This window comes from Lethenteron reissneri, chromosome 52 (assembly GCF_015708825.2).
Source record: "Lethenteron reissneri isolate LAM-NWPU_2019-01 chromosome 52, ASM1570882v1, whole genome shotgun sequence".
Lineage (NCBI taxonomy): Eukaryota > Metazoa > Chordata > Hyperoartia > Petromyzontiformes > Petromyzontidae > Lethenteron > Lethenteron reissneri.
Window position 1 is genome coordinate 6,125,512 of NC_083830.1, and position 12,354 is coordinate 6,137,865.

General features: G+C 53.3%; 1 protein-coding gene across 1 annotated transcript in view; it reads right to left on the reverse strand.

Annotated features, from left to right (window-relative positions):
• Positions 1–12,354, reverse strand: part of LOC133355808 (uncharacterized) — a 29,937-nt gene that overhangs the window by 3,433 nt on the left and 14,150 nt on the right. Inside the window, exons 2-6 of the mRNA XM_061573193.1 lie at positions 9,457–9,569; positions 2,831–2,983; positions 1,920–2,022; positions 1,159–1,307; positions 110–246 (exon numbers count right to left, since the gene is read on the reverse strand). Of these exons, the coding sequence (XP_061429177.1) occupies positions 110–246; positions 1,159–1,307; positions 1,920–2,022; positions 2,831–2,983; positions 9,457–9,569 (655 nt within the window). The remainder of the gene's footprint in view (positions 1–109; positions 247–1,158; positions 1,308–1,919; positions 2,023–2,830; positions 2,984–9,456; positions 9,570–12,354) is intronic.

Here is a 12,354-nt window from a genome sequence, read left to right on the forward strand (position 1 = left end):
TAAAAAAAGGTGTCAGTTTTGTTGCCAGATAGAAGGGTAAAAAGAACAATTATCAAAGTATTCGTTGTTATTATTTATTATGACGATACGCGCCATCGTGAAGTCTCACCTCGATGCTTTCCTCCACATTTTGATGGCCACCAGAGCGTTGGTTCTGTGGTCAAGGCAAGACAACACCCGGCCGTCTTCGCTCCTCGCAAGCCTCGCGAGCACCTCGTAACGGAAGTTGATGTGCTCGTGGGTGACCTGTGCAACAATCACACGACAATTGAGTGCCGACTCAACGCTCATTAAGTCACCGCTAATACTGGTAGGAACCTCCTGGTTACACCAGCCCACAGGGGATTATTGTGTCCGTCCGTCGTGCAGGGAGGGGCTGGGTGGGGAGGGGCTGGGTGGGGAGGGTGGGGAGGGGCTGGGTGGGGAGGGGCTGGGTGGGGAGGGTGGGGAAGGGCTGGGTGGGGGGTGGGGCTGGGTGGGGTGGGGCTGGGTGGGGTGGGGCTGGTCACCCCGGGGTGCCCTTATAAAACTCAACGTTTAACCTACTCACGCCGGCTTGTGCCCGCCCTCACAGTCGGGCATATTTGCGGAATACACCACGCCGCCGTTGACCCTGCAGGCCATTGACCGAGCAACCCGACGTTCCTACCAGCTCCCTCCGCAGGAATGTGTTTCATTTCTTTAGAACTGCTTTTTGTGTTTTTTTTTATGTGTTGTTGTCCCCCCCCCCGCGCGCCTCCGATTCGTGCAGTTGGCTACGTGCGGTGCGAAAGAAGTTCAATGTACATACATACAATTCGGTGCTCATTAGATACATAAATCGGAGACCTAATCCGCGCAGTGACAAGAATACAATTTAATACAGTAGAATTAGCTGTGACCGTCCCACCTGATGACGGAGACTTGTGTTGCCTCCGAAACGTCGTGATTTATTATTTTATTTCTATTATTTATTTTTACCTACTTGACTTTACCGAAAAAACCTCAAGAGTATGTTCCCGTTTTTCATTATTATTAAGGCGTTTTATTGTACCAGGCCATCCTGAGTGCGATCATCTTTGACTGCACAAATTTAGTAAGGTGCCAGATAAGGAAATAAACTGCGAGTGCTGGGCCCTGTCACTACCCGCAAGGCTGCCCTTCTGTGGTGAGACTTACCGACACGTAAAGGCGTTCGAAGTCGTCATAACCGTGGTTATGGCGACCAATGGCGAGATTGTGAACCCCGAAATACCAGATGTCCCTCATTGCTGAGATTTCTCTTTTCTCACAGGGGGTCAGCTGGTTGCCATGGAGCTCAAGGATGTCTACAGACACAAGAATGGCAGCAACAATTCATGTGCTGCTGGTATATACCCAATAAAGTCGCAGCAGTCTCAAGACTTTTTTTAAACGAGACGATGACGCGTCCATGTCAACCCGGCCGACGTGACACACCCCATGCAACATGGCCGACGTGACACACCCCATGCAACATGGCCGACGTGACACACCCCATGCAACATGGCCGACGTGACACACCCCATGCAACATGGCCGACGTGACACACCCCATGCAACATGGCCGACGTGACACACCCCATGCAACATGGCCGACGTGACACACCCCATGCAACATGGCCGACGTGACACACCCCATGCAACATGGCCGACGTGACACACCCCATGCAACATGGCCGACGTGACACACCCCATGCAACATGGCCGACGTGACATCCATGAAACATGGTCTCCTTGACTTCTGCCATGCAAGATAGGGAGCATGATGTCCTCTGTACAACATAGCCACCTTGACGTATCCCCATGTAACATAGCCAACAAGACTTCCCCCATGCAACACGGATGCGTTAACACCACCCAGCCCCCCCCCCCCCCCCATGCAACACAGCCTCGTTAACTTCCCCCATGAATTTGTATTACCTCGTGGAGATTTGCTTTTGATGGCTTTTCCACCCGACGAGTGGGAAAGCGCGCTCCATGTCATGTTAGTCCTCTCCCTCTCAAACGCTCGATGACAGCACATCTAAACAAAGACAAAGATCCCCCACCCCATATAGCAGTTAGCAGATTTTTTTTTTATAAAGTTTCAATGAGTGCATACTCTCCACTATGTCATATGAGGAATATAGAACAAAAGCTGAAAAAGTGGCCAGAGAAGCATCGCGAGATGCAATCATGGAATTAGGTTGACAAGAAGAAGAACATCGTGGATGAGAGAACATACACAGGTTCTTGACCACATCCACACGATGAAAAAAAGTTAGTGGACTTTGGCAGGACACGTCACGGCTACAAGGGACAATGGTCCGATGGTCAAGACTCGTAACAAAGAGGCAGCCAAGGAATGGCACATGCACAAGAGGTCATGGACCAAAACATACAACGCGGTTAAATCAGATGACGTGTAAAGTAGGTGCTGGGCGAATTACAGCATCACAAAATCCTGAGAGGTGGCAGTGCCTTGGGAAACCTTCGACTGGCAGTGGATACACGGACAACATCTCAGACACTGATACACATACAGGTAGGCAAGTAGACACACCAAGGTAGACAGGATGACAGGTACACGGATAGAGTGGGGAACACACGTAGGTGCATGACATGTCCACACATACTTCGCCACACAGGCAAACGAGTCCGTACCTGTCAAAGCAATCTCTTTGGCATACTTCAGCAACTGTTTTTGCTGTGGTGGTCCCCACCTGATGAAGGACGCTTGTGTTGCGCCCGAAACGTCGTGATTTAATTAAGTTTTCACTTTTTTATTTTTTTTTATTATTATTTTCACCTACGTGACTTTACCGAAAGAACCAAAGAGTATGAGTTCGTACCTCCATGTCGTCGGCGTACGGGGCAGGATGTGCAGACCTCGGAATCAGAATCTTTATGCTGACCAGAGGAATCCGATGAGTTGTGAAGCTCTTTGTTACAGATATCCAGCATGGGCGGGTCAGAAGTTTGTGTCTCACACCATCTTCGCATCCCTGTAGGGGAAGTGGTAGATGAGTCTCGGGTCATACAGAGTCTAGAATGTGCGACGAGGTAATTTATCAGGATAGAATATAATTCACGTCAGCGATTTTGTCAGCACGAACACACATTATCATCATCATTATCACTGGCCAAAATCATCCACATGGACCCAAATCATCAACACGGACCCTCATGAGCATGAACCCATATGAAGGTCAAGATTCAGTGTATTTGGTACGGCACTTGGGTGGATTGAGTCATACCTACGTTGTCCATCACAGTTCATAGAATTGGATGACGAATCGTAAACCGCCTATGCCGTGTCAAGTTGGCCCTTCTTCTTTTCAACATATGTTTCTCCAATCACCAATGGCATCTGATCGCATTACACCGAGTTCCATATGCTGATGATGCACAATTCTATATCGCAGTATGTATATACGTCAAACTTCTCTCGCACCGTACGTAGCCACGAACCCACATGAACACGGACCAACTATCATGAACACAGACCAACCATCATCAACACAGACCCACATCAACACAGACCCACATCAACACAGACCCACATCAACACAGACCCACATCATCAATATGAACCCACACCATCAATACGAACCCATAATATCGTTTTTGTGGGTTAGATCGTTAAAATATAAATGTGTCGTTAAACCCGCCACCACACGACACAGCCCCACCCTCCCCACCCTCCCCTCCCCACCCTCCCCTCCCCAGCCCTCCTCACCATCCCCTCCCCACCCTCCCCTCCCCACCCAGCCCCACCCAGCCCCACTCTCCCAACCCAGCCCTTCCCCACCCTCCCCTCCCCACCCAGCCCCACTCTCCCAACCCAGCCCTTCCCCACCCTCCCCTCCCCACCCAGCCCCTCCCCACCCAGTCCCTCTCCACTCAGCCCCTCCCCACTCAGCCCCTCCCCATCCACCCTCCCCAGCGAGCCCCTCCCCACCCTCCCCTCCCCACCCAGCCCTTCCCCACCCTCCCCACCCAGCCCCTCCCCACCCTCCCCTCCCCAGCCCTCCTCACCATCCCCTCCCCACCCAGCCCTACCCACCCTCCCCTCCCCACCCAGCCCTCCCCACCCTCCCCTCCCCACCCAGCCCTCCCCACCCTCCCCTCCCCACCCAGCCCTCCCCACCCTCCCCTCCCCACCCAGCCCTCCCCACCCTCCCCTCCCAGCCCCACCCAGCCCCACTCTCCCCACCCAGCCCCTCCCCACCCAGCCCTTCCCCACCCTCCCCACCCTCCCCTCCCCACCCAGCCCTTCCCCACCCAGTCCCTCCCCACTCAGCCCTTCCCCACCCTCCCCTCCCCACCCAGCCCCTCCCCACCCAGTCCCTCTCCACTCAGCCCCTCCCCACTCAGCCCCTCCCCATCCACCCTCCCCAGCGAGCCCCTCCCCACCCTCCCCTCCCCACCCAGCCCTTCCCCACCCTCCCCACCCAGCCCCTCCCCACCCTCCCCTCCCCAGCCCTCCTCACCATCCCCTCCCCACCCAGCCCTACCCACCCTCCCCTCCCCACCCAGCCCTCCCCACCCTCCCCTCCCCACCCAGCCCTCCCCACCCTCCCCTCCCCACCCAGCCCTCCCCACCCTCCCCTCCCCACCCAGCCCTCCCCACCCTCCCCTCCCAGCCCCACCCAGCCCCACTCTCCCCACCCAGCCCCTCCCCACCCAGCCCTTCCCCACCCTCCCCACCCTCCCCTCCCCACCCAGCCCTTCCCCACCCAGTCCCTCCCCACTCAGCCCCTCCCCACCCTCCCGACCCAGCCCCTCCCTCCCCACCCAGCCCCCTCCCTGAACCAGTGGGTTCCTACGAGTAACAGAACCCTGCGGGGTGGGCTGGTAGGAATAATACTTAGTACCGGTACAGGGATATCGACCGGGTATAGAGGAGTTAAAGAAAAAATTACTGTATTCTAGTGTAACGTTAATTATTAAAAGTGTTTGTTTTTTACAAGAAACGTTGTGAGATTTAAAGACTCGTAGTCTTTCATTTCCAAACGATCACATCTGAGATTAATTGACCTTAGATGGGGAAACTCGAATGCATTTACTAGTATAAAGGTGAAATAAAATAGAGGGAATAAACGGCACCTTGGTGCATTTTATGTCGTCTACATAGAGTTGAATAAACGGGCGTTTGCATATTCATATAACAGTACTACATTGAGCGGTGTTTGTTTGGCACTTCGAGTTTTTATTCGCGCGCACGACATGGATACCGAAAACAACCACGACTTTGAAGATCCCAATGGTTGTCTGGACGCCCACGTTGAAAGATGCTTGCTGAAACAGAGACCGCATTTGCTGCTGGAACCCTTTACAAACTCGCAGTGAAAAGCGTCGTTTCCATGGACCCAGAACCAACCGCAGTTGGTGCTGCTATAACGGTAGCATCGCCACCAAACATGCAGCCAGCAGCTAAATAATCAAAGATTGCAGCACATTTGGCGTGACAATGAAAAACTTTCAACACCCAGCTTGTCTGGTCAAACTATTTTATACCAGTATAAACTACTGATTATAGCGCGCGCCTGTCGTTAAAATGTAACTCTTACACGCGGCTACTCACGTTAATCTTAACGAAACGCGCGCACTTTATTTAATTTCAAGGTTTTAATCAAAAGCTATCTCAGGGAATAAGGGAATGTTACACGTGTCATGCCAAGTGTTTGCAGTAGGGGGCGATGTTGCTACCAGGATAGCGTCACTGAGTCTAAAGGTTTTTGTAGGGTCATGCCAAGTGTTTGCAGTAGGGGGCGATGTTGATACACGGAGGGACGGACGGACGGACGGACGGACAGTCGGACGGACGGACGGACACATTAATCTATTGGTGGTCTGGTCCACTTCGTTCCTACCAGTAACAGGACCCTGCGGGGTGGGCTGGTAGGAATAATACTAATACCGGTACAGGGATATCGACCGGGTATAGAGGAGTTAAAAAGAAAATGATTTGTGCATGGGGGGTGAGCGATGACGTCCACACCCCCCCTCCCCACTGACTCGCGCGCACACAGAGCAATGACGTCAACACCCCCCTCCCCACTGACTCGCGAGCCCACAGAGCAATGACGTCAACACCCCCCTCCCCACTGACTCGCGCGCACACAGAGCAATGACGTCAACACCCCCCTCCCCACTGACTCGCGAGCCCACAGAGCAATGACGTCAACACCCCCCTCCCCACTGACTCGCGAGCCCACAGAGCAATGACGTCAACACCCCCCTCCCCACTGACTCGCGCGCACACAGAGCAATGACGTCAACACCCCCCTCCCCACTGACTCGCGCGCACACAGAGCAATGACGTCCACACCCCCCTCCCCACTGACTCGCGCGCCCACAGAGCAATGACGTCAACACCCCCCTCCCCACTGACTCGCGAGCCCACAGAGCAATGACGTCAACACCCCCCTCCCCACTGACTCGCGCGCACACAGAGCAATGACGTCAACACCCCCCTCCCCACTGACTCGCGCGCCCACAGAGCAATGACGTCAACACCCCCCTCCCCACTGACTCGCGAGCCCACAGAGCAATGACGTCAACACCCCCCTCCCCACTGACTCGCGCGCACACAGAGCAATGACGTCAACACCCCCCTCCCCACTGACTCGCGCGCCCACAGAGCAATGACGTCAACACCCCCCTCCCCACTGACTCGCGAGCCCACAGAGCAATGACGTCAACACCCCCCTCCCCACTGACTCGCGCGCACACAGAGCAATGACGTCAACACCCCCCTCCCCACTGACTCGCGCGCACACAGAGCAATGACGTCAACACCCCCCTCCCCACTGACTCGCGCGCACACAGAGCAATGACGTCAACACCCCCCTCCCCACTGACTCGCGCGCCCACAGAGCAATGACGTCAACACCCCCCTCCCCACTGACTCGCGAGCCCACAGAGCAATGACGTCAACACCCCCTCCCCACTGACTCGCGCGCACACAGAGCAATGACGTCAACACCCCCCTCCCCACTGACTCGCGCGCCCACAGAGCAATGACGTCAACACCCCCCTCCCCACTGACTCGCGCGCCCACAGAGCAATGACGTCAACACCCCCCTCCCCACTGACTCGTGCGCCCACAGAGCAATGACGTCAACACCCCCCTCCCCACTGACTCGCGCGCCCACAGAGCAATGACGTCAACACCCCCCTCCCCACTGACTCGCGCGCCCACAGAGCAATGACGTCAACACCCCCCTCCCCACTGACTCGCGCGCACACAGAGCAATGACGTCAACACCCCCCTCCCCACTGACTCGCGCGCCCACAGAGCAATGACGTCAACACCCCCCTCCCCACTGACTCGCGCGCCCACAGAGCAATGACGTCAACACCCCCCTCCCCACTGACTCGTGCGCCCACAGAGCAAGGATTGCAACAGGCGATGTCATTGGCTGTGCCGGATGTGACGGCCATCTTGTTTAGTTCATTTAGTTCACGGATCGCAGGGGGAGCGGGCGGCCATCTTGTCAGACAGACGGACGGCCTCGCAAAGCCTGTCGCAGTAGGCCTCGCGAAGCCTCCTGCAGTAGGCCTCGCGAAGCCTCCTGCAGTAGGCCTCGCGAAGCCTTCTGCACTAGGCCTCGCGAAGCCTCCTGCAGTAGGCCTCGCGAAGCCTCCTGCACTAGGCCTCGCGAAGCCTCCTGCAGTAGGCCTCGCGAAGCCTTCTGCACTAGGCCTCGCGAAGCCTTCCCTGCAGTAGGCCTCGCGAAGCCTTCTGCACTAGGCCTCGCGAAGCCTCCTGCAGTAGGCCTCGCGAAGCCTTCTGTACTAGGCCTCGCGAAGCCTTCCCTACAGTAGGCCTCGCGAAGCCTTCTGCACTAGGCCTCGCGAAGCCTTCTCTGCAGTAGGCCTCGCGAAGCCTTCTGCACTAGGCCTCGCGAAGCCTTCTGCACTAGGCCTCGCGAAGCCTTCTCTGCAGTAGGCCTCGCGAAGCCTTCTGCAGTAGGCCTCGCGAAGCCTTCCCTGCAGTAGGCCTCGCGAAGCCTTCTGCAGTAGGCCTCGCGAAGCCTGCCGCACTAGGCCTCGCGAAGCCTTCTGCAGTAGGCCTCGTGAAGCCTTCTGCACTAGGCCTCGCGAAGCCTTCTGCAGTAGGCCTCGCGAAGCCTTCTGCAGTAGGCCTCGCGAAGCCTTCTCTGCAGTAGGCCTCGCGAAGCCTTTTCCGCAGTAGGCCTCGCGAAGCCTTCTGCAGTAAGCCTCGCAAAGCCTGCCGCACTAGGCCTCGCGAAGCCTGCTGCACTAGGCCTCGCGCCGTGCTTTTCGTGCACAAATAAGGCGATTAAATGTATCTTGTCTCTGTGTTAATAAATGTATCTTGTCTCTGTGTTAAAAAAACGTGCTGCGTTTCAGTAAAGTAAATTTGAAGCGAAGTTTATTATTACACTTGTTTAGCCAGGAAAGCCCCACTGAGTCAAAAGGTTTTTGTAGGGTCCTGCCAAGTGTTTGCAGTAGGGGGCGATGTTGCTACACCTAATCGGACGATACGAAGGGAGAGATTGAGGCCTAGTTCTAGGCTTTAGGCCTAGCTGTAGGCTTTAGGGCGCTGTGAGTTAATTTTTAATTTAAATGTTTTAATGATTTATGTAAAAGCTTTAAATTTAAATGTTTCTATTTAAAAACATGAGGGAATGTAACATTGTTAAACATAACTCCCTTTCACACACGCGGGGGTACGATACGAAGGGAGAGTTTCAGGCCTAGTTCTAGGCTTTAGGCCTAGCTGTAGGCTTTAGGGCGCTGTGAGTTTTTTTAATTTAATTTCAAAGTTTTAATCAAAAGCTATCTCAGGGAATAAGGGAATGTTACACGTGTCATGCCAAGTGTTTGCAGTAGGGGGCGATGTTGCTACCAGGATAGCGTCACTGAGTCTAAAGGTTTTTGTAGGGTCATGCCAAGTGTTTGCAGTAGGGGGCGATGTTGATACACGGAGGGACGGACGGACGGACGGACAGTCGGACGGACGGACGGACGGACACATTAATCTATTGGTGGTCTGGTCCACTTCGTTCCTACCAGTATAACTTTATTTTGTACAGGGACGGATGCAGAACTGTACCCGCCCTCCCCCCCTGGGGTTGGTACCAGATGGTAGAGGCCATCTCGTGCCTGCTCCAGACGTCAGGACGAGTCCATCTTGGAGTTTCACGATGGGGGGGAAGGGGGCGTGTCCGTGTCGGCGGAAAGGTAAACAAAAACACACGCCCCGATGGCATTGCTGGCTTCGGCGAGAATAATCCGTGGTCTACTCTCCTACACTCGCAAGACGCCTTTACAGAAGGTGGGAGCCACCCACGCTTCACCACACCACAAGGCGTTATCACAGTGGGCATCATGGACAACAACCAGCCGACATTAACCCTCAGCTGACGTTTAACATTAACGCTGCGAGTTTGGCGTAGGCTCGCTGGTAGGAGGAGGAGGTGGTGGACAGACCCAGGCGACTGACCTGTGCCAACTCGCTGCGTTTTATCCGCCTGGCGCTCGTTGTTGTGAGCGTCGCTCCTGCGTTGTTGGCAAGAGAGCGACCGCCTCCAACCGCCCAGTCGAGCCCTCCACGAGCTGCACAGACACACATCGTCAACACCGCTCCGCTGTTAGCGCTCACTGTGCATCGTCCACTCGGCTCTTCCTCTTGTACCACATCAGTCCATCCCTTCTTCTGTACCACATCAGTCCATCCCTTCTGCTGTACCACATCAATCCATCCCTTCTCTTGCTGTACCACATCAGTCCATCCCTTCTTCTGTACCACATCAGTCCATCCCTTCTGCTGTACCACATCAGTCCATCCCTTCTCTTGCTGTACCACATCAGTCCATCCCTTCTTCTGTACCACATCAGTCCATCCCTTCTGCTGTACCACATCAGTCCATCCCTTCTGCTGCTGTACCACATCAGTCCATCCCTTCTGCTGTACCACATCAGTCCATCCCTTCTCTTGCTGTACCACATCAGTCCATCCCTTCTGCTGTACCACATAAGTCCATCCCTTCTGCTGCTGTACCACATCAGTCCATCCCTTCTGCTGCTGTACCACATCAGTCCATCCCTTCTGCTGTACCACATCAATCCATCCCTTCTGCTGTACCACATCAGTCCATCCCTTCTGCTGTACCACATCAGTCCATCCCTTCTGCTGCTGTACCACATCAGTCCATCCCTTCTTCTGTACCACATCAGTCCATCCCTTCTGCTGTACCACATCAATCCATCCCTTCTCTTGCTGTACCACATCAGTCCATCCCTTCTTCTGTACCACATCAGTCCATCCCTTCTGCTGTACCACATCAGTCCATCCCTTCTGCTGCTGTACCACATCAGTCCATCCCTTCTGCTGTACCACATCAGTCCATCCCTTCTCTTGCTGTACCACATCAGTCCATCCCTTCTGCTGTACCACATCAGTCCATCCCTTCTGCTGCTGTACCACATCAGTCCATCCCTTCTGCTGCTGTACCACATCAGTCCATCCCTTCTGCTGTACCACATCAATCCATCCCTTCTGCTGTACCACATAATCCATCCCTTCTCCTGCTGTACCACATCAGTCCATCCCTTTTGCTGCTGTACCACATCCATCCATCCCTTCTGCTGTACCACATCAATCCATCCCTTCTGCTGCTGTACCACATCAATCCATCCCTTCTGCTGTACCACATCAGTCCATCCCTTCTGCTGTACCACATCAGTCCATCCCTTCTGCTGTACCACATCAGTCCATCCCTTCTCCTCCTGTACCACATCCATCCATCCCTTGTCCTCCTGTACCACATCAATCCATCCCTTCTCCTGCTGCACCACATCAATCCATCCCTTCTCCTCCTGTACCACATCAGTCAATCCCTTCTGCTGTACCACATCAATCCATCCATTCTGCTGCACCACATCAGTCAATCCCTTCTGCTGTACCACATCAATCCATCTCTTCTGCTGTACCACATCAAACCATCCCTTCTACTGCTGTACCACATCAATCCATCCCTTCTGCTGTACCACATCAAACCATCCCTTCTTCTGCTGTACCACATCAATCCATCCCTTCTGCTGTACCACATCAATCCATCCCTTCTGCTGTACCACATCAAACCATCCCTTCTTCTGCTGTACCACATCAATCCATCCCTTCTGCTGTACCACATCAATCCATCCCTTCTGCTGTACCACATCAAACCATCCCTCCTTCTGCTGTACCACATCAATCCATCCCTTCTGCTGTACCACATCATTTAGCGCGGGGCCCTTGAAAGTGCGGGGCCAGTAGCATATGTAGCTGCTTTTGCTACTAGGATAAATTGACACTGCTCATACCCACGCATTCACTCACCCACTCACAGACTTAGACTCGCATAGAGACACGGTGGCGAGATGTAGGTAGTTTGTATTTTTTCCCCGTGGTCTCGTGGATTTTTCTCCGGGTCCTCAGGTTTTTCCCTCCACATTTATAAACATACGTTTAGAGTATTTGGCTGATGCTATAAATTTACACGTGATAAGCCACTTCGTTGAGCTATCATTTGTGGCCAGGTTGCTTATGAAAAAAGAGCTATATCGCTCAGATGGCCTCACTTGGTAAAATAAAAAAAGTTTAGTGTAGTACACTTAGACTCAAATAGAAACCCACAGCCCCCTACTGGCAGACTCATGCTCATAGACTCTTAGATTTACATCGGAACCTATAGATTCACATAGTGACACATTGTTGTATGGTATCCTTTATTTAAACAGGAGATGAAACAAATGATAATTGTTTTTTTACCCTTTTATCTGGTAACAAAACTGACACCTTTTTTTACAAGGAGTCATGTTTGCATTGACCACAATACCTGCGGTCAGAATGCAAACAAAAACACAACTCTGATAATGTATGCACTGTCCTTGAAATTGATTGGTCCACACCCGAGACAGCTTTTCTTAGAGCCTAATCTCATATGGTGTTGGACCAGATGACGCCAAAAGGCGCACAACTCACAGAAAATGCACCATCAGAGTATGAGAGCTCGGGGTAAGCATTTACACCATTGAAAAGGTGTCAGTTTTGTTGACAGATAAAAGGGTAAAAAATCAATTATCATATTTTGCTACTGGCAAAGGAGGTTCTAATGATGAAACAAATCAATCGATACACATGAAACAACTTGCTACTAGAAAGGGTGACCTGGGTTATATAGAGACACATAAACCTACGTAGACCATGACACTCAGACCCACAGTTCTGGCAAACTAATGACCACTTTGCAGGCCATTTCTGTGTTCAGCTTGTGCCACGTGGGGAAAGCTACCACTTGGGGGTCCCCTGGCATTAAAACTATGCCCTTTGAAACTTGTTTTTTTTACTATGGGTGCA